At 37.9% G+C, this 18,969-nt stretch overlaps 1 protein-coding gene across 1 annotated transcript in view; it reads right to left on the bottom strand.

Annotated features, from left to right (window-relative positions):
* Positions 1–18,969, bottom strand: part of LAMA1 (laminin subunit alpha 1) — a 200,534-nt gene that overhangs the window by 28,608 nt on the left and 152,957 nt on the right. Inside the window, exons 48-53 of the mRNA XM_069099665.1 lie at positions 17,324–17,448; positions 6,266–6,416; positions 4,059–4,203; positions 3,142–3,283; positions 1,584–1,698; positions 184–354 (exon numbers count right to left, since the gene is read on the bottom strand). Of these exons, the coding sequence (XP_068955766.1) occupies positions 184–354; positions 1,584–1,698; positions 3,142–3,283; positions 4,059–4,203; positions 6,266–6,416; positions 17,324–17,448 (849 nt within the window). The remainder of the gene's footprint in view (positions 1–183; positions 355–1,583; positions 1,699–3,141; positions 3,284–4,058; positions 4,204–6,265; positions 6,417–17,323; positions 17,449–18,969) is intronic.

Raw genomic sequence — 18,969 nt, 5'->3', positions numbered from 1 at the left:
GTACACATACATTCGCATACATATTGCCCCCCCCCTTTTCCTAACCCCTAGTAGAATATAGCCCCTTGAGGTCAAAGACTCCTTTTTTGTTCTTTGTACCTTACACACAGTAGGCACCTAATAAACACTTCTTAAACAGAATTTAATCCAATCTGTAGCTTCATAGTATTTAAGATAACTTACCACATGGGCCTGTCGACGACTTCTCTTGTCCTTTCCCTTGCTAAGGCCAGCCAGGATGATGCCACTACTATTCTTAGTTGCAAATGTTGCCATCAACTCACACTCTACTGACAGTGGCTTTGGTGGCAATTCAATGTACCCATCATTCAAGATGCTAATGCTTCGGATAGGCTGTTTTATAAAAGAGAGCAATTTATTACTTACAGCTCATATCTACATAATTCTTTAAGGTTTTTGAAGCACTTCCCTCACAACAACTGTGTGAAGTAGGGAGTGTGAGTATTATGACCTATTTTATAAGCACTAAGGAAAAGTAGATAGAGCACAGGGCCTAGAATCAGGAAGGCCTGAGTTCAAAGCTAGACTCTGGCACTTATCAGCTATGTGACCATGGGCAAGACACATCCCTGTCTATTTTGGTTTCTTCAACTGTAAAATGAGGGCAATAATAGCACCTACCTCCCAGGATTGTTATGAAGATCACATGAAACGGTATTTGTAAAGCACTTAGCACAGTGCCCTATGTACAGGGGTAGCGTATGAATGCTAGATATAGTGATTATTAATCATGATGACAATGAAATACCGCAAAGTTGTGAGAAGTTAAATTATTTGTCCTGGTCACACATCTGACGGGTGAGGGGAGATGGATGGTCTACACTGAGATCCCAAACCATAATTCTTAAGAGCCAAAAGGACCGAGCCATTATGTGAATGTTTTATATGGATACACACACACACACACACTCATGTATATGTTTATGAAAAGAGGGCTTTTCTTTTTCTTTTTTTTTTAGGTGGGGAGAGAGGAAGGGAGCAATGGAAGTAGGGCAGTAATGATAATTGTACTAGAAAAAAAATTAAGTGTCAATGAATCATTTAAAAATGAAAGAGCAAAATTAATTCAGGAGAAATAGACAAGTAGCGCAGTATTAGAACTATATAAATTTGAATTCTATAATAATTATTTGCTGAAAAAAACAATAGAAATTCAGTTTCACATACAATTCCATATATATATATATGCATATATATGTATGTATGTGTGTGTATATATATATATGTTCATGTTTGTAGATGTTTTTTAAACTCATACTGAAAAAAGAAAGATATTTTTAAAAGAAAAAAGTTATAAAAATTCAGGCTGAATATCCTGAGGTAGATGACCTACAATGGATATAGAAATGTCAAGGGTTTTTTTATGTTGTTATTGTCATAAAAATTAGCTATTTGCCCTAAATGTAAGAAAAAAAAAATCTCCTCAAACAAAATCAGGTCTTCTGATTGCAAAACAGCCTTTTGGGTCTGTTCTGTACCAGTATAGCCTCAATAAATTCCCCCCTCAGGATAAATCAATAGTCCAATTACAGCAATATAATCTTAATAAAAATACTGCTTACCTCCAGTAAACACCCTTTTCTCACTCCATAGGAATTTCTGAGTAAGTCAAATGTAGATCTGGATATTTCCAAGCTTTTAATACAGCCTACATATGATCTGCTAGTAAGTCCTTTTCTGAAGGGAAAAGAAAACAAAAAAGCAATAATTTAGTTCACTTTGAAATGTCTAATTTTTGAAAGGAATAGAAATAGACCTAATATGGAGAAGCTACTTCCTAGTGTAAAAAAATACATCTTACCCAGAAATGAACACATGGCTAAGATGAATTTCAATTCATTACACCCTTAAGTCAACAAAAAGATTTTACCCAGGGACAAAAAGAATGAAACTAAATCTGCTTTCTGTAGTTATATAGATATCTAATGATGTTTTTTGACCCTCATGAAACTATAACTAACATTTTTTTTTACCACCTGTAATAAAAGAGACTAAGTACTTAAAAACCACAATCTGTCTTACAGAAATTTCATCACAATACTTTTGGCTATCACAGACTTTCATGTATGCCCAAAGGCCCAAACATGGCAGAACAAAACCTCTCTGAGGGCAAGGGCTGTTTTGTCTTTCCATCCCCAGCATCTAGCACAGTGCCTAATAGATGCTTGCTTAAGGGAATTTAACTAGGATACAGTTAATTTGATTTCTTTTGGACATTCAGGTGGCAGGAAGAACCAATGAATACCATCCGTGTTGCTTATACATGACCCTGTCCAGAAGTGGAGAAGCTGTGGCCTTCTATGGCCTCAGGAGCTTGGACTGATTCCAAGTTTTACAGAACAAATCATTTTATTAAAGAGATTTGTTCAGTGAAGTTTGGATTTAGTAAAAAGGCTGCACTTGAGGACCTTGAGGCCACCGGTTACCCACTCATGACCTTGTCCTTCAGATAAGAATAACAACTTCATTCCAATTTCTCTCTCTCTCTCTCTCTCTCTCTCTCTCCCTCTTGCCCTTTTCTTCCCTCTCCCCCCCCTTTCCTCTCTGTCTGTCTCTCTCTCTCTCCCTCCCTCCCACAATGAAGGAACTTAGAGCATGCTCGGGAGACAGAAATCAGACCACTTTGGCTATCCTTTCCTATACGGTAAATAGTAGGAGGGCAGTGTTACATAAATCTTTACTTGGGGCTAGCAAAGGATTGAGAATAGAGAAATGAGAAATAGAGAAATGATCAGGTCTTTATATGCAGAAGATCAGATGGTAGTAGAATGTGGGATGTATTGGTGGATGTGGGAAGAGTCATGAAGGAAGCAGTACAATCAAGCCTGGGGATGACTAGGGCTGGGAGGAGAAGAGGAGAAAAGAAATGACAGATGTGAGAGATGCTGGGAATGTGTAATTGACTGGCTTTGGCAACTAATTGTATATGAAAAATGAGGGAAAAGGAAGGTGATGAATATGGGAGAGACTGGGAGAATTGTGGTACCACTCTCAAAATTAATTATGATAAACACTGTTCATTTTAACCAACAATTTCTCCTCTACATAGCAAACTGGTTTGCTGGCTAAAAATCAGGTAATCAATAGCAGAAAAAAAAATTCTATTTTCTAATGTGATACCTTACAACTCTTGTTCTGGGCAATCCACCAACATAAATTGGATCCTTATTCAAGCGATTTAGGTCAGATGATCCCCCAGGAGATTCTCCTTGCTTTGTTTCTTTAGAAGTGGTATTATATGCATCAAAAACTGCTAAAAGTCCTAAAATGGGAAATGGGGGTGGACAGATAAGAAAATCAGAATAGCTTTCTAAACCAACATTTTTATTGTTAAATTCTATCTTTATTCCTAGTCTAAGCAGAGACGTTTCAAGTCTCAAAGTGTAAAATCTTCTTAAAAATACTTTGGCATCAACTTTGATAAGATTATGAGTTTATAAAGCTACCTGACATCACAGTACAAAATTTAATATATTTGAATATGCCTCTCTATTTGTCTAAAAAGTAGTTAGCTATATTGTATATATTTAATATCCATTCAATAAATTTTATGATCATAGAAAATAGGATCACAGATTTAGAGCTGGAAAAAATTTTAGAGGTCCTCTCATCCTCATTTTTTAGGTGAGATCCAGAAATATTAAGAGCTTTGTACAAGGTAACACAAGTAAGAAGTAGTAGACTTAGGATATGAACTCAAGATTCTCTGGTCCAAATTCAGTACTTTTTCCATTGCCCCATGCTGTTTCCTTACATCAATTGAGCCTCTAATAAACGTAATCACTATGTGGTTGATTTTTTATTTCCTTTCAAATTTTAAAGCTGGAAAATATACTATTTTCAATGAACAAAGCACAGCATTCCATTTTATTCAACATCATTTTAATGTCACCATAACTTATAGGACAAATATTACAGAAATTATTTTTATTACCATACTGTTCAGAAACATTCAAAATAAAATAAAAGTTATATTCCAGGAAGTAAAGTCTTCCTTATAGCTACAATCATTACAATGCATTCATAGTGTTTCTTACCTTGCTTTTTGTTACGTTGGAATGCAATCTTGTACCAGGTTCCATTATTGTAACGTCTGTCTGTAATAAGCGCAAGAGGCCCTGACCCCAGGTCAACAGTGAGTTTAACTTTACCATCGACCAGTTCAATAGAAAGGAAATCTCTCTGTTGAGGAAAAAAGAGGGACAAAGGCTGTTATCTACTGGTACATTTTCATGATGAGACTTTTCACTTACAGTAATACCTTCAAAGAAAAAATCTGAGAAGACTAGACGCAATCAAATAACCAACCACCATGCTATTTGTTGACCTGACAGCAGTCACCAGAAAGTGCCCATCTAGTATCTTACAAAAATCCAATAGGAACAAAACTCAAATTTTATTGAAAGATAGGATGCTATCGAAGGATTTTACTGCTCAGCATCCTTCTCTAACGGATTACACAGAATACTCTCATACCCTATTGTGAAATTAGTCTTCACTTGAGACTTGAGAGATGGGTATTTTGGGTACAGAAAATTACCATAAAGTCATAGAATCTCAGACTTGTTGAAGCCTGCTAATGTTAAAGTCTTCTAGTGAAAACTGCATCAAAGATGGGCTCCAAAATTGGTCTTGCGGAATCCTCTTGAAAACCTTCAATTGTGAGGAACTCATGATTTTCCAAAGAAATGCATTCCCTTTTTAGATAGCTGTAGTTAGTACAAAGTTTTTTCTTTTCTCAATTTTCTCAATTCTCATTGAGAAAACAGGCTGACATCTGTTTCTTAGCATGTTATACCCAGTGCTCTTAGTTCTGCCCTCTAGTCTAGAGCAAAACAAATCTAATCCCTCTCCAGTATGCCAGTCTTTCAAATACTTGAACACCTAGCAAGTTCCCTAAGTTAAAAAATTCCAAGCTCCTCCAAATCAATACTTCTCACTTTTCTGTTTGCCTTGTTTCACCCCCAGCTCCGATAGGACATGTTCCACTTTTTAAATATTCTTCCTAAAATGTGCTGCCTAGGTGTGAACATAATACTGTAAGGTGGTGGGATTATACTAAAAGACAAGGGGATCATCACTTCCCCTAGTCTAGACTCATTTTTTTTTTTTTTTGGCTGGGAGTGTAAGGGGAAGCAGGGCTAGAAAGGATCCAGAGTTATGATTTCATAAAAGTAGGAGAATTACCGCGTAGAACTTCCCTCCATCAATGTAGATCACAGGCAACTTAACAGTCTTACAACAGTGTTGGAACAAGTTTTTCAAAGAACATTAGATGGCCAACTGCAAAGTTTTGGATGTTATGCTATGGCAGATAGCAGAACATTTAGAAATGATTTTATTTAATATAAATTCTACACACCCAGCATATTATGATAAGTGTAGTATTTCTAAAACAAATACTACTTGCCTATTACATGTATCTCCAACACTCAAACACATCTGACCTCGAACTCACAAAGAACTCAGTAAAACTTGGCCTTATTGAAGAGAAACTGTGTATATTGCCAGACTATACAGGCTTATGATTCTTTTTAAGGTTCCCAAATCTCCCACAGTGTTGTCAAACGCTGAAAGTATTGCCCTGCCTCCTGGCAAAATATATTGTACTATGAGTTTAAAAAGTTTTAGAACCACTGTCCTAGGGGCAGCCAGGTGGCTCAGCGAGTAAGAGCACCGGCTCCAGTGTCGGGATGACCTGGGGATCAAATACTGGCTCAGACGATCAGCACCACACCCAGAAATAACTGGCCGTGTAACCTTGAGCAAGTTCCTTAACCCTGATTGCTTTAAAAAAATAAAAAGAGCCACTGTCCTACAGAATCTCCTGAGACACTGACAGGTTAAATGCTTTCCTTAATTAAGAACCTAGCTAGTAGAGTCAGGACTAGGACTTGACTCTAGATCTCTCTGACTATAAATAAAGCTAGCCTGCTAACCAGAAAACCATACTGTGTCTTCATGTCTGTAAATCCTCCTTCTATTAATGCAGTTGTGGATTACATTAGCCTTTTTGAATGCCATGTTCAACTGTTTATTTGTATTGAGTTTGCAAACTCTTTCAATGAGATGAGATGGGTTAGATGAGAGACTGGCGCGTCAAGGTCCAATGGCAAGAAATTCACAAAAAATCCTTCTAGGCAAACATTCATTAAAAAATATGCAACAGTTGGATGTAAAATACACAAAGAAACAGATGTGTTTATATAACAACCTAAAAACACACAAATAAAAAGTTTCTTACTGTGCCATTAGAAGCAAGGTAGAGGAGAAGCCCATTAGGTGAAAAGGTACTGAAAAGCATTATTATCTGAGTCACAGTAGACCGTAGTGTCTTTTCCACAATTGAATATCCACTACCATCAAAATAAAATGAGGAGTCTGCATTCTGTGAACTACAAAATAAAAGAATCAATAAAATACAAAATCTGTTCCCGGATAGATAGCATGTGTGGGTTTGTTTTGGTTTTTAAAAAATCATTAACTCTATTTTTATTTTTCCCATACAGATTTTGGTATAGATATTATGTTCATCATTTGATAATAATCCAAATGTTAGGAATTTGATGTTTAGCATGAATGAGAGAAGCAAGTCATTTAAATGTCCATTTCACTTACATTACTTCAGATTTGAGAAAAATTGGAAACGAGAAAGAAGGAAGTTGATGTATCTTCAACAAAAAGGAAAATTCTCAAAAGGATAAATAACTACTGTGATTTTTTTCAACCTAAAGAGAAGAACATTATTTCCCCCCTTACTACTTTTCTACTTTTTGCATTATCATCTATTGCCCTCTGCTGGTTCTAAGTAATCCAACAGCTAAGCAATATTTTAGAACACAAATGTGCTTTTAAGTACCATAGAAATTATCTACAAGTGATAGATATTGGAAAATTCTTGCATTGTGTTAGTCATATATTTCAACTGATTTCAAAGGTTTGAGAACTCTCTTCACCTATGCTAACTGCAAGAAACCTGTCTATAAATTGGTAGTTAAATCTTAGAGATTTACCTGGGTCTTAGTCATGCATAATCACAAGTGTTCTTGTCTTCATATCTAGCATCCTATAGATTATACCACCTAACTCAAAAATCCCATTTTAAGGCAATTTCTTAGACTCAGAATAGAATATAAATGTTCATTCCAGCCAATTTGATCTCCTCAACAACAAAAAAAAGTGAGGGGGGTAGGCAAGATAGGATGTATATTGCATTCTAATTGTTAGACAAATAAACAAGTCTCCACATTAATAAAAAAAAAAGTTGTCTGGAACATACATTTAAATTGTTTACTGAAATGCTCTGAACTTGAGAATTTATTCGTGTCATATATTTCATAGGGAATAACTTTTTTTTCAATTTAAAGTTACAATTTCAAGTATTTGCACTAAACAAAACACATTTAAAACAGAAACACCAGGAAATAATGATAAGGAGGCGGGATCTGTAGTGTGGAAGGTCTGAGTTCAAATCCTAATTCAAACACTTGCTATGTTCTCCTTCCTCTGTTCCAACTATTTAACCTCCTAGGCTTCTGTTAAGTCACAACTAAAATCCCACCTTCAGCAGGAAAACTTCGCTAACCTTAATTTCAGTACTTTTAAATATTTCCTATTTACCCTCTACATATAGCTTGTTTGGAACATATTTTTGTTTGCATGTTGTCTCCCCCGTTAGATTGCAAGCTCCCGGAAGGCAAGGACTATCTTTTGCCTCTTTTTGCATCCTCAGCACTTAGCACAGTGCCCAGCACATAGTAAGTAAGCATATATAATGTTAGACTATTTGTTTTTTTAGATTGTAAGTTCCTTAAGGTCAGGGACCATTTTTTGCTTATTTCGGTATTCCCCAGTACCTAGAACAACAGTGCCTAGCACATAAATGTTTACTGATTGATTAATCTTAAGCAACTCCCGAGTTTCAGTTTCCTCATTTGTAAAATAAGTGATCTGGGCTCAATGATCCCATCCAACTCTTGATCTATATTCCTATGAAACATTGCCAGACTATATAGGTTTGTGACTGTTTTCTTTTCCCAAAGGTTTGTGGAAGCACCAAGAAGAGAGAAGAATTCAGGGGAATTCGGATGTGTATCTGTAGGGATATGTAAAGTTAAAAAGGAATTAAGTATATGTATGTACATGCCTGTGTCTAAGGTCTCCCAGAGGTGGTTCTGGAACCAGCTTCTATTTCCTGAGAGTAATCACATGATATCTAGAGCACCAAACCTTACATTCTGGTTTTTCCTTGTGTCCTACTGTGTGCTATGCCTGGAGCCCATTATTTCAAGCCCAAGACCAACATCCTTTCCCAATTCTCAGAGCCCTAGCTCATTCCCTAAGATGATCCTGATGCTGACTATTAATCATCTGTCTCCTTTCTCTGAATTTCAGCTAGGATGCACGTGGGCTGGGTGCCAATCTGTAGACTTTGGTGCCTATGTCTTGGGAATGAAGTACTCCATCAGTTAGGCACATACAGATAGGTCCTGGACTCTGGTAATAAATAGGCTTAATTTTGTTGGAAAGAAATAGCTCTGCCTCTACTGATTAGTTAATGTCATCACCCTTATTTGGTCCGTCTGTTACTTCAGTCTGGGAAAGAATGAGCTTTTCTGGCTGCCAAAACCTTCCTTCTTCTCTGTCTTCATAATGGATACTCAGGGACACTTTAAGAGATTTCCTAGGATGTATGCTTAATAATCCCAGTGAAGGCTAAAGTTTTCCTGTATTCAATTAACTTCTATAAACTTTGCTCATGAAGAGAGTGGCTTGTGTATTTGCCTACATAAACTTGCAGCAAGATACATGGTGGTATACTTCTGTTATGTCTTATCCCATATATTGCTACTTTTAATATGTTCAGTACTATATATTTAGGGATATCGGTACTCCAATGATCATATGGACTATTTGTGGCCGATCTGAGGCACAGCATTGCAAGATCATATTGGTCCGATCAGCCACAGCCAATCCTTGACCCCACCACAGTGATGTCATTTTGGTCTTTTGAGAATGAACGACAACAAGCAACCAACTATATCTTTTAAAATGTTCAAACTATTTTTGGAAAAACAAATAAAATTACCTTACAGCAGGTTCGAAAAAAAATCTTAGACCCTTTTAGCAATCTGTTAAAGCCTTACGTATGCCTTTCTCTGATTAAAAAAAAATCATAATCGAAGTAAATGCTAAGTTTGAGGTTAATGAAAATAAAGGAGTAATTTTTTCCTATCCAAGTATATTGACACTTTGAAATCTATCCTTAACATTAAATAGGCTGAAATATGATTCAAATTTAATCATTTAAAATCAGAACCATTTCTTAAGCATTTACTGTGCACAGAGTACTCACAATGATAGGTACTGGAGGGGATACAAATGTGAGATGACACTATTCCTAACCAGTTACTTACAGGTGGATCAGACAAAAATAGATAACAGGTAATATCGTGCTTCATCAGTGTGACTGGGTACTAATTTCTCTGATAGTACCTCTTCCATGATCTTGTAGAAGGTCTTCACAGGTTTTTGTTGTTCGTTCATTTCTGTCATATCTGAATCTCCATGATCCTATTTGACATTTTCTTGGCAAAGTTACTGGAGTGGTTTGCCATTTCCTTCTCCCAGTTCATTTTACAGATTAGGAAACCAAGGCAAACTAGGTTAAGTGACTTGAGCAGGGTCACACAGCTAGTAAGTGTTTGAGGCTAGATTTGCACTCAGGGAGATGAGCCATCCTGACTCCAGGCCCATCAGTATTTGTTGTGCCACCTAGCTGCCCTTCATGGGTAGCTGTGGCCAAAAGATTCATTACCTTGTAAGTCAATTTGCTGCAGAGCTTTTCCTAGTTTGAGAGGGCCAGTCTCTGGACATCAAACCTGTAGTCTGTCATAAGGTTCATAAAGTCCCATCTGCACTTCACTAAATTTGTGATCTCTTCATCTATTGATTTTACTTAATGTCCCCAATATTCCATTTCCCACCCTTGCTGTCTTTGTAAAGGCCTGGAAGAGATTCTCTGTTTCCTAGAATCTCTTCCCTGAAGACAGAACACAAATGTCTCCCTGTCATAAGAGCTTTCTAATTCTTGAAACTGCCCAATAGTGTACTTTATAAAACTTTGCATTTTATATATCTGTATACATGTTTTCTCTCTTCAATAGAATGTAAACTCCTTGAGGGCAGGGACTATTTTTTGGTTTTGGTTTTTGTATCCTCAGAATCATACACATAGAATGTTGTAGATAAAAGGTACCTAATAAATGCTTGTTGAATCTGATTCTTTAGTAGCATTTGGATTAACAAAATGACAGGCAGAGAATTGTGCCACTGTCCTTCCAGAAGAATTAGCTTCTTGAGGCCAGGAATAGGTTTACTTTTGCCCTTGGGTCTCCAATTTCTGACCCCTAATAAAGCACTTAGTAAATGCTTGTTGAATTGAACTGGAGTGTTCATTTACTCAAACAAGGGAGGAAATTGGAGAAATGTTTGGCCTTGACCTTCAAAACCCTGAAACAACAAAATAATAATAGAGGCCAAATGAGAGATCAATGTATTCATGAATTCCACAAGATGTATGGGACATGATTGTATTTAGATTACAGTTTATAAGAAAAAAACAACCAAAACCAGATATTGATCCAAATCAATACCAAATCATGTGGGGACTGGAAGGGGGAAAAAGATTTGATGTAACATGAGGTTAATTGTCTCATTACACTGAAAACCTTGATCCTAACCTTTTGCCCAATGAGCAACCTAAGGCAATTAGAAACATCAGATTTAAATGAAAAGGATTCAATTAATTTAACAGGATGGACTGAAGTGGGCTTTAAGTCTGAAGAATATTAAAATAACTGAAATGAGTAGTCAGATAGGTCTAATAATAGCTCCATGTATGAAAAGCTTTCTGTTAGCTTAATCCACGTGTATCTGACCTGCTTAATTATAGGAGCACAAAATCACAGATTTAAACCTGGAAGGAAACCTTCAAGGGAATCGCATACAACTCCTACATTTTACAGATGGATGAACGGAGACCAAGGGAGGCTAAATGGTTTGCTTGCTGTCACATGGATAGTAAGTGCCAGAGGTAGGGTTTGAACCCAGATTCTCTGGCTCTGAACTTTTTTTTTTAAGCAATTGGGATTAAATAACTTGCTCAAGGTTACACAGCCAGTTATTTCTGGGTGTGGTGCTAAGTATCCGAGCCTGGATTTGATCCCAGGTCATCCCAACACTGGGGCCGGTGCTCTTACTCGCTGCGCTACCTGGCCCAGAGCCCCAGGCTCTGAACTTATTCACTTTCCATTGCACCATGCTGCCTCATGAGGAAGATGCTGGGATCTGGTAAAAAGTATAGGATTCCTAACTTTGAAAAAAGGAATTGCTAATAAAATGGAAATATGACTCATATTCCCAAATGCAAGTGATAGTTAATTGCAATAAACCTACTAGAAAACGAAAGATTAAGATGGAAAATAATGGGCAAAGGAAGTCGTTCTAAATGGTTTCCAACTTCAGAAATATCTTAGAAGTAGATAGTCTTACCATTGTTGTTTCAATCAGAATTTACAACCAAATCTGGCCCCTTTAGATTGTCTGATTATCATCACCAATTAGCACATTTTAGATTATGCCAATATTTTAGAAATCATATTAACTGTCTAGTCATGTCATTGCTCAAAAATTTTCTCCCTACTGTCAATCAGCTAGAATTCAAACCTAGTATTCTGGATCTTACAGAATCTGACCTCCCTAGCAAGCATCCATGCCTTTCTCCCTGCCCCTCTTAAAATTACCATCCATCTTTTAAAGTCCAGTGCCACCTCCTTCACGAAGTCTTCCACAAATGCCCCTATCAGTACAATGTCCCCCTTTGGACTGCCACAAGAACTTATTTCTATGCTCTCTAGTGCTCTTATTATATAGTAGTGCATATTGTAGAAGAAAATGGCAAACCGTTCTAGTAGCTTTGCCAAGAAAATCCCAAATGGAGTCACAGAGTTGGACACAACTGATAAAGACAACTGCATATTACTGTTAAACCCCCTGTGGCATCCCTCTACTCAACTGAAAGTTCATTGACAGCAAAGATTATGACAATTCAACAAAATTCAATTCTACAAGCACTTCTGAAACCCCTAAAATGCTAAGTGTCAGGGAGACAAAGGTAGAAAAATGGCACCATTTCTGCCATCAAGGGGCTTATCATTTAAAAAAGAAGAGCTGATACATGCTTAAATAGTATGATAAAAGGTAGAATGAATTGAGTGCAAAGAAGAAACACAGACAAAGTGTCCTAGAGAAATAAGGGGAAGAAGTTGGTCGCTTTCATTTGGATGCAGCTGGGAAGACTCCATGGAGGAGATGATAACTGAAATGGAACGGGGAGGGCAGCACAAGTGTAATAGAACATAATCAGATTTGGGTTCGAATCTTGGCTCTAACATTAGAGAACCTAGAGAAAAATTACTAATTTATTTGAGCCTCAGTTTCCTCATCTATAAAATATGGATAATATTCACACTACTGAATCTCAAATCTTATTATAAGAAATGTACTTTGTAAATTTTAACATAAACTATGAATGTGAACAGAGAATGTATGAAGGGGAATAAAGGAAAGGGAAGGGAAAAGGCATTTATATAACAATGGTTATGTGCCAGGTGATGCCTGCATCAAAATGGGCACAGGCCAAACTGAGAAGTGTGGAATGATGGACATGAGCCAAAGCAGGATCTGTCATAGCAGTTCCAATTTATGGGTCAAAGGGCAGGGTTTATATAATGAATGTAAAACAATTATCTCTTTGGTCCCCATGAGAAAATGTTTAATGTCCTTGTTCATTTACGCACATCTGTATGTTTTAATGTCCTTGTTCCCTTGCATGCATCTATGTCTGGGTCACTGCTCAGTTATCCCATCCCAAACTCCTGCAAGTCAGGAAGAGATGGTGAGCCAATCTTCAGACATAATATAGCCTTCATGCAGAGCTGGCTTGGGAGAAATCCTGGACTAGATTCTAGATTTGAACTGAGGTCCTCCTGACTCCAGGGCTGATGCTCTATTCACTGTACCACCTAACTGCCCCTCTTCAATAATTTCTTAGGTCTAGATAATCAACAAGACAATGAATCAGACCCTCATTTGTAGTGTTTGCTGATTTCCAACATGTCAATACTAATACCAAAAATTTAACAATCAACTCTGGAACCTTTTGAGTTGGCTCCAGTGTACCCCTACATCTCTCTCTCTCCATCCACATTACATTATTCTGTTATTATAGCATCATAGATGTAGACTGGAGAGGACTTCACATTCTGTGTAGTCTAATCCCTTTATTTTTACAGATGAGAAAACTGAGATTGGGGGAGGTTGTGATTTGCCAAAAGTCTTAGAGATTGAGACGGAATTTTAGCCTATCTCCTTGGCCTCTAGACATACTGTAATAATTTTCACTGTCCTCAGGCTCCTTCTCCTCTTACAATAACCTCCTAATTGGTCTCCTTGCTTTCCTCTTCTCCTTTCCCCTCTCCTATCCATCCTTTATAAAGCTGCCAAAAACAAAGAATGTTTCTAATTAGCAGGCCCGATGATGACCCTCTCTTGCTCAGAAATATCCACTGACTCTACCTTACCTACTGTATAAAATAGACACTTCTCATTTTGGCATTTAAAGGTCTTCAACAAAGTGACTAGAGTGATCAGCTCAGTGTCAGGAAGTCCTGAGTTCAAATTTGACCTCAGACACTTACTAGCTGTGTGAACCTCTGCAAGTTATTTAATTTGTTTGTCTCTGTTTCCTCCACTGTAAAATGTAGACAATAACAGCCCCTACCTCTCAGGGTGGTCATGAGGATACAATGGATAATATTTGTAGAGTGCTTGGCATGGCACCTGGCTGTTGAGGGCCAGTCTCTGACCTGGTCCATAGACTGCTGATTAGAAACATTCTTTGTTTTTGGCCAGTATGGCTACAGCACTGGCCCTGGAGTCAGGAGGAGAGAGCTTGACAGAGCCTAGGGGCAGCATGATAAATCAGCAAACAAGACTGAGGAGGAAGAGCTAGAGAGGCAGGAGGAAAAATGAGAAAGAGGGATGTTACAGAGGGAGAAAGCATGCCGAAGGAATAAGTGGTCAACAGCGCCATGCAGCAGACAGCTCAAGAAGGATGAAGATGAGGAAAGAGCACTGGATTTCACAATTAAGAGGTTGCTGAAGGACCCTGGAGAATGGGGATTCAACAGCATGGTGAGGAAAAGTTACCCAGAAGTGACTGAATGGGGGTGGGGGAGGAAGTAGCGAGCGTGCATGGAGAAGACTCTTTCTAGGCTGCAGCTAAGGGCGCAGAATGACGATGTTAAGATGCCCGGGGTGTTTCAGATCCCGCACTCTCTTCCAAAAGGGGCAAGAATCTCAGTTGCTTAGGGTTCAGATCCCTTCTTCTTATAATCTGCTCTTTTGGCTTTTCATAATGGGAAGGATTAGCAACCAAGCCACAAATCCTATGACCCATTATATGTATACACGCACACACATATGTGTGTATACACATACAGATATACATGCATGTGCCTACATGTGCACACGAATGCAGCTACATACACATACACACTGTATAGCAGTGTTCTTGGCCTCCATACTCACTCACTTTTCACTCTGGTCTCATGTCACACCCTGGTGCTGAACCTCACACCTGCCTATCTCTCTCAGAACAAAATGTCTACCCCAAACATTCACTCAGCAGACCCACTTCCTCAGCCATAGCCTCTCCAGACACACTGTTATAGTCACAGCACCCAGGATGGGATGCATTCACCCTAAATGCCGCACACACCAGTCCTTTGCTTTCTTTCAGACACCTTTAAACGTCTCTGTGGAATTAGCCCTCCTTTGCAACCATCCCCATAAGAGCAAGAGCTGGGACAAAAGTATTCTTGTGAAAAGAGCACCTGGGTCTGGTTTACTCTGCCTAATCTCTCAATAAAACAAAACAACTGAAGGATTGGCATCATCAAGGACAAGGTTTGTTTAGTTTTTGTTTCAGGGTTGTGGGGAATGGGAGTAATAGGCTGGTGTATAGGCATGGGGAAGGAACCAACAGAGAGATGGCAGGTGAGAGAGTGAACTTGGGAGGGGTTTCTGTGTTCCAAGCAGGGTACTCAGTAACTCCAGTAGAAGGGAAGAATGGAGAGGGTGAGGGCAAAGCAAGCTTCATAGAATTATACTATTTATACTTGGAGGGGACCTTAGAGCTGATCTAGCCAGATCTTCTTATTTTTACAAATGAAAAAACCAAGGCCCACAGAAGGTAAGTTATTTGCCCAAGATCATCCAACTACTAAATAACAGAGCTGGCATTTGAAATAAGGTCCTCTGTCTCTGAATCTGGTTCTTTCCACTATGCTCTAGCAATGCATCAAGTAGGTTTGGAAAGACAGGGGTAATGAAGGACAAAGAGAGTAGAGGGTTAAGGGTGGAGAATAACGCCTTGTTGAAATGGCTAATAACAGGGTCAAGACTAAGTGAGGGAAATGAAGCTAGAACATGAATGATTAAGAGATCAAGAGGGTTTAAGTCTGTATCTCCTTCAGGGCTTGATTTAGACCTCTGTGTGGATAGGTTCTTAGTTAATGCTGGTTGAATTTAATTAAGAAATAATACTGATACTTTGAGGAGTTAAACTAGAAATACACAATCTCATGACAAGAAAAATTTACATTATCTACAAGTACATAAATACAAACCCATTTGGCATTTCAACTTTTAAACAGTAATATAATAGGAAATAGTGACCATGTAAAAACCTGAATTAAATAAACTCTAAACTATAAATCACATAATACAAATGCAACCATAATGGTGACTTAAAAAGTAAATGGCATCCATAAAAATGACAAAAAGAAGGAGTTTCAAGATGCAGTATTGGTTGCTCAATGACTTGTCTTTTTTCTAGTTAATTATTATGTATCTGAACCAAAGCACATATTCGGGCTGAGTTCCATTAGGTTTTATAGAAATTGAACCCATTAAATGGGTGAAACTATATCATAGGCTCATATTTCGTTAATGGTTGAAGGAGCTCCGCCATGGTGGCAAGTTCTAGACAATATGTCCTTTTTGGTTAAAGAGAATAAGATTGCTTTGGATTGAAAAGAGAAGCACAAGGGAAGGTTAACTAAGTAAATGTTGCAATTACATAGGGTGTCTAAAGGACGCTGGACCATTGTTGTCTATTTCCAGCAGATCAAAAGCAAGAAACTGATTTTTGAGTATAATAAAATTGAGTTTGGTTAGATATTAGGAACATCTTATACATAAATATGGTTGAATTAAAAATTAGATACTTTAATTAGCTAAAATCTTTATTATCTATCTAGTCTAATGTAATCTAATACTTTAAAATCTACCCAAAGATAGGTTTTAAAAAGCCATATAGACTTCTTTATGCTAAGTGGCTTAGGTATTTCATAGGGCAGCTAGCTGGCACAGGAGTCAGAAGACTAATTTTCTCAGGTGGCACAATGAATACAGCAGCAGGTCTGGAGTTAGGAAGAATCATCTTCCCAAGTTCAAATCTGGCCTCAGATATTCATTAGCTGTGTGACCTTGGGAAAGTCACTTAGCCCTTTTGCCTCAGTTTCCTCATCTATAAAGTGAGCTGGAAAAGGAAATGGCAAACCACTCCATTTTTGCCAAGAAAATCCCAAATGGGGTCATGAAGAGTCAGACACAACTGAAACTACTTAAAAACAACTAGGTATTTTATATTCAGAGACAGGGAGATTCTTATAGACGAAGTTTCAAGATCCATTTATATGTGTAGAAATTTCAATTTTTTTATGATTTGTGTATAAATTAAGCAATCCTACAGTATTCCATACTGCTACAAAGTACTATATTTCTTAAGAAGATTTAAAAAAATGAAATATGCTTCCAAAAAAACCCCAAAATTACTATAAAATTTATCTGGCAATGGAGTAGCCGGCATCAAACATTTGTCATTCTTTTAAAAAATTGATATATGTACACATAAATATTCAGAGAGGTAGAATAATATACTGCCCTAGCCATGGGACAATGGACAAGTCACTTAAACTCGATTTCCCAGACATTTCTGCAAGATGATCAGTTTGAGACAAGTTGCTTATCTACAACCATGGAGAGGGTTTCCATATTGGAAGCAGTCCATACCACTGAAATTGCAGGTACAGCCTTAACATCAATCAATCAATCAATCAGTCACATTGTTATTGAATACTAAAATAGTAACATTCTACATGTTATAAAACATTACCTTCCAAAACAGCCATTGCATTTTCCCTCTCTTTCAATATAGTTCCATAGGCCAATAGATTTTCCATTCAAAGATGCCTCTCCCATGCATCCTTTAAAATGAGTAACTTTCACAGCAGGTGACTTCTAAAATAGAAAAAAAAAGACACAATATTTTGGTGAAGCAAAACAATATTAAATACCATAAATGTTGGGGTGGCTAGGTGGCTCAGTGAATAGAGAACCAGCCCTGGAGTCAGGAGGGCCTGAGTTCAAATCTAGCCTCAGACACTTAACACAAAAACTAGCAGTGTGACCTTGGGCAAGTCACTTAACCCCAAATGCCCTCCAAAAAGCAAAAAAAATACCATAAATGTTTCCAGGTAATAAAATAATATCTCTAAAGGGTCTCAAACTCAGTACCTCCAAATTCAGAAAAATTATAAAAACAAAACAAAAACAAGCAAATGGCCAGAAGAGGAAAAATACCCTAGTTATAGACTCTTCAGCTGCTCTATTCTCTTAAAAATCTATGCAGAGGTCAAAAGGGAGTCAGCATGAGCCCATAGCACTCCCCAATGTGGCCAGAACCAGATTAAAATAGAATTGGGAAATATTCAACAAAGTAAATCTAAAAATACAATAAAACACAGATAATATTTTAAGATCAAGTTACTATGTCGTCAGAATTGCAGCCCCTGTTTCTACTTGAATTTGACGATTATCCCTGCCTACTTAAAGTAACTGGTGAGATCCAAAATCCTAGATACATTTATGAGGTGAGAAAACAGTTTAATTGTTCCCTGGTGTGAACAGCATCTAAGCATCTCACTAGGTGCTAAAGAAAGTCTATTCTGATTGAGTGAGGGGCTTGGAAATATTCCATGTAATTCAAAGGAGCTACTTTAGAACCCAAAGAGTTGAATTTTTGAAAGCATAAAGGAGAGAACATTCCAGCTAATCTTCTGAGAAAGGCTCTCTTGTGGCCCTGAGAAGGCGAGTGGAGAGGGGCAGCACAGAGGCCCGGGTCTTGTCCTCAGTCTTGGTCTCACTCCCTTGGCCAGAGGAAGATGTGCTTACTCTCTTATCTGTCTTTCCACCTGCATCCTAGCAGCACTGATAGTGTCTGCACTATAAGCCAAGGAGAGGGGATGCGGCTTCAAGGCTGCACAAAGTTACATCACACCTAAAAGGAGAACCTTGAGGACTCCAGCAAGAGCACTTCCAGAACCTGGGAGCCTGTGCTACACGTGTTCTAGCTTGAGCCCACTTTCTCTCGCAATGCATTTATCACAGATATTTTCTGGGGGATGTTTTGTACAAACTGTTCAATACCCTTTCTTAACATCTAATTACTTCTAGATGATTGGTTGATACCAACTGATAATTATAGCAACTCAGCAGAGGCTCGTGAGTTGTAGAAAGGAAATACAATAAACAATAATAGAAGCAATAGAAAACATCTCCCAAACTCCTCAGGGCTCTCTGTCCTGGAAGGGAGAGGAAGGAGCCACCTTTTATGCCAGTTTGAGTGGGGGTAGGGATGGTCACGTCAGAGTATGAGCTGCATCATTCTTCAGGTTTTATTTGGGGAGAAATGTTTACATTTCTCAGCTAAGTGGTATAGTGACCAGGGCTGGAGTCAGGAAGCCCTGAGTTCAAAGGCAG

Source organism: Petaurus breviceps, unplaced genomic scaffold, assembly GCF_028583685.1.
Source record: "Petaurus breviceps papuanus isolate PSGF00001 unplaced genomic scaffold, PetGlider_PUasm1.0 38, whole genome shotgun sequence".
Taxonomy (NCBI): domain Eukaryota; kingdom Metazoa; phylum Chordata; class Mammalia; order Diprotodontia; family Petauridae; genus Petaurus; species Petaurus breviceps.
Note: the sequence above shows the minus strand (reverse complement) of the source record. Positions and strands in the feature narration are given on the sequence as shown.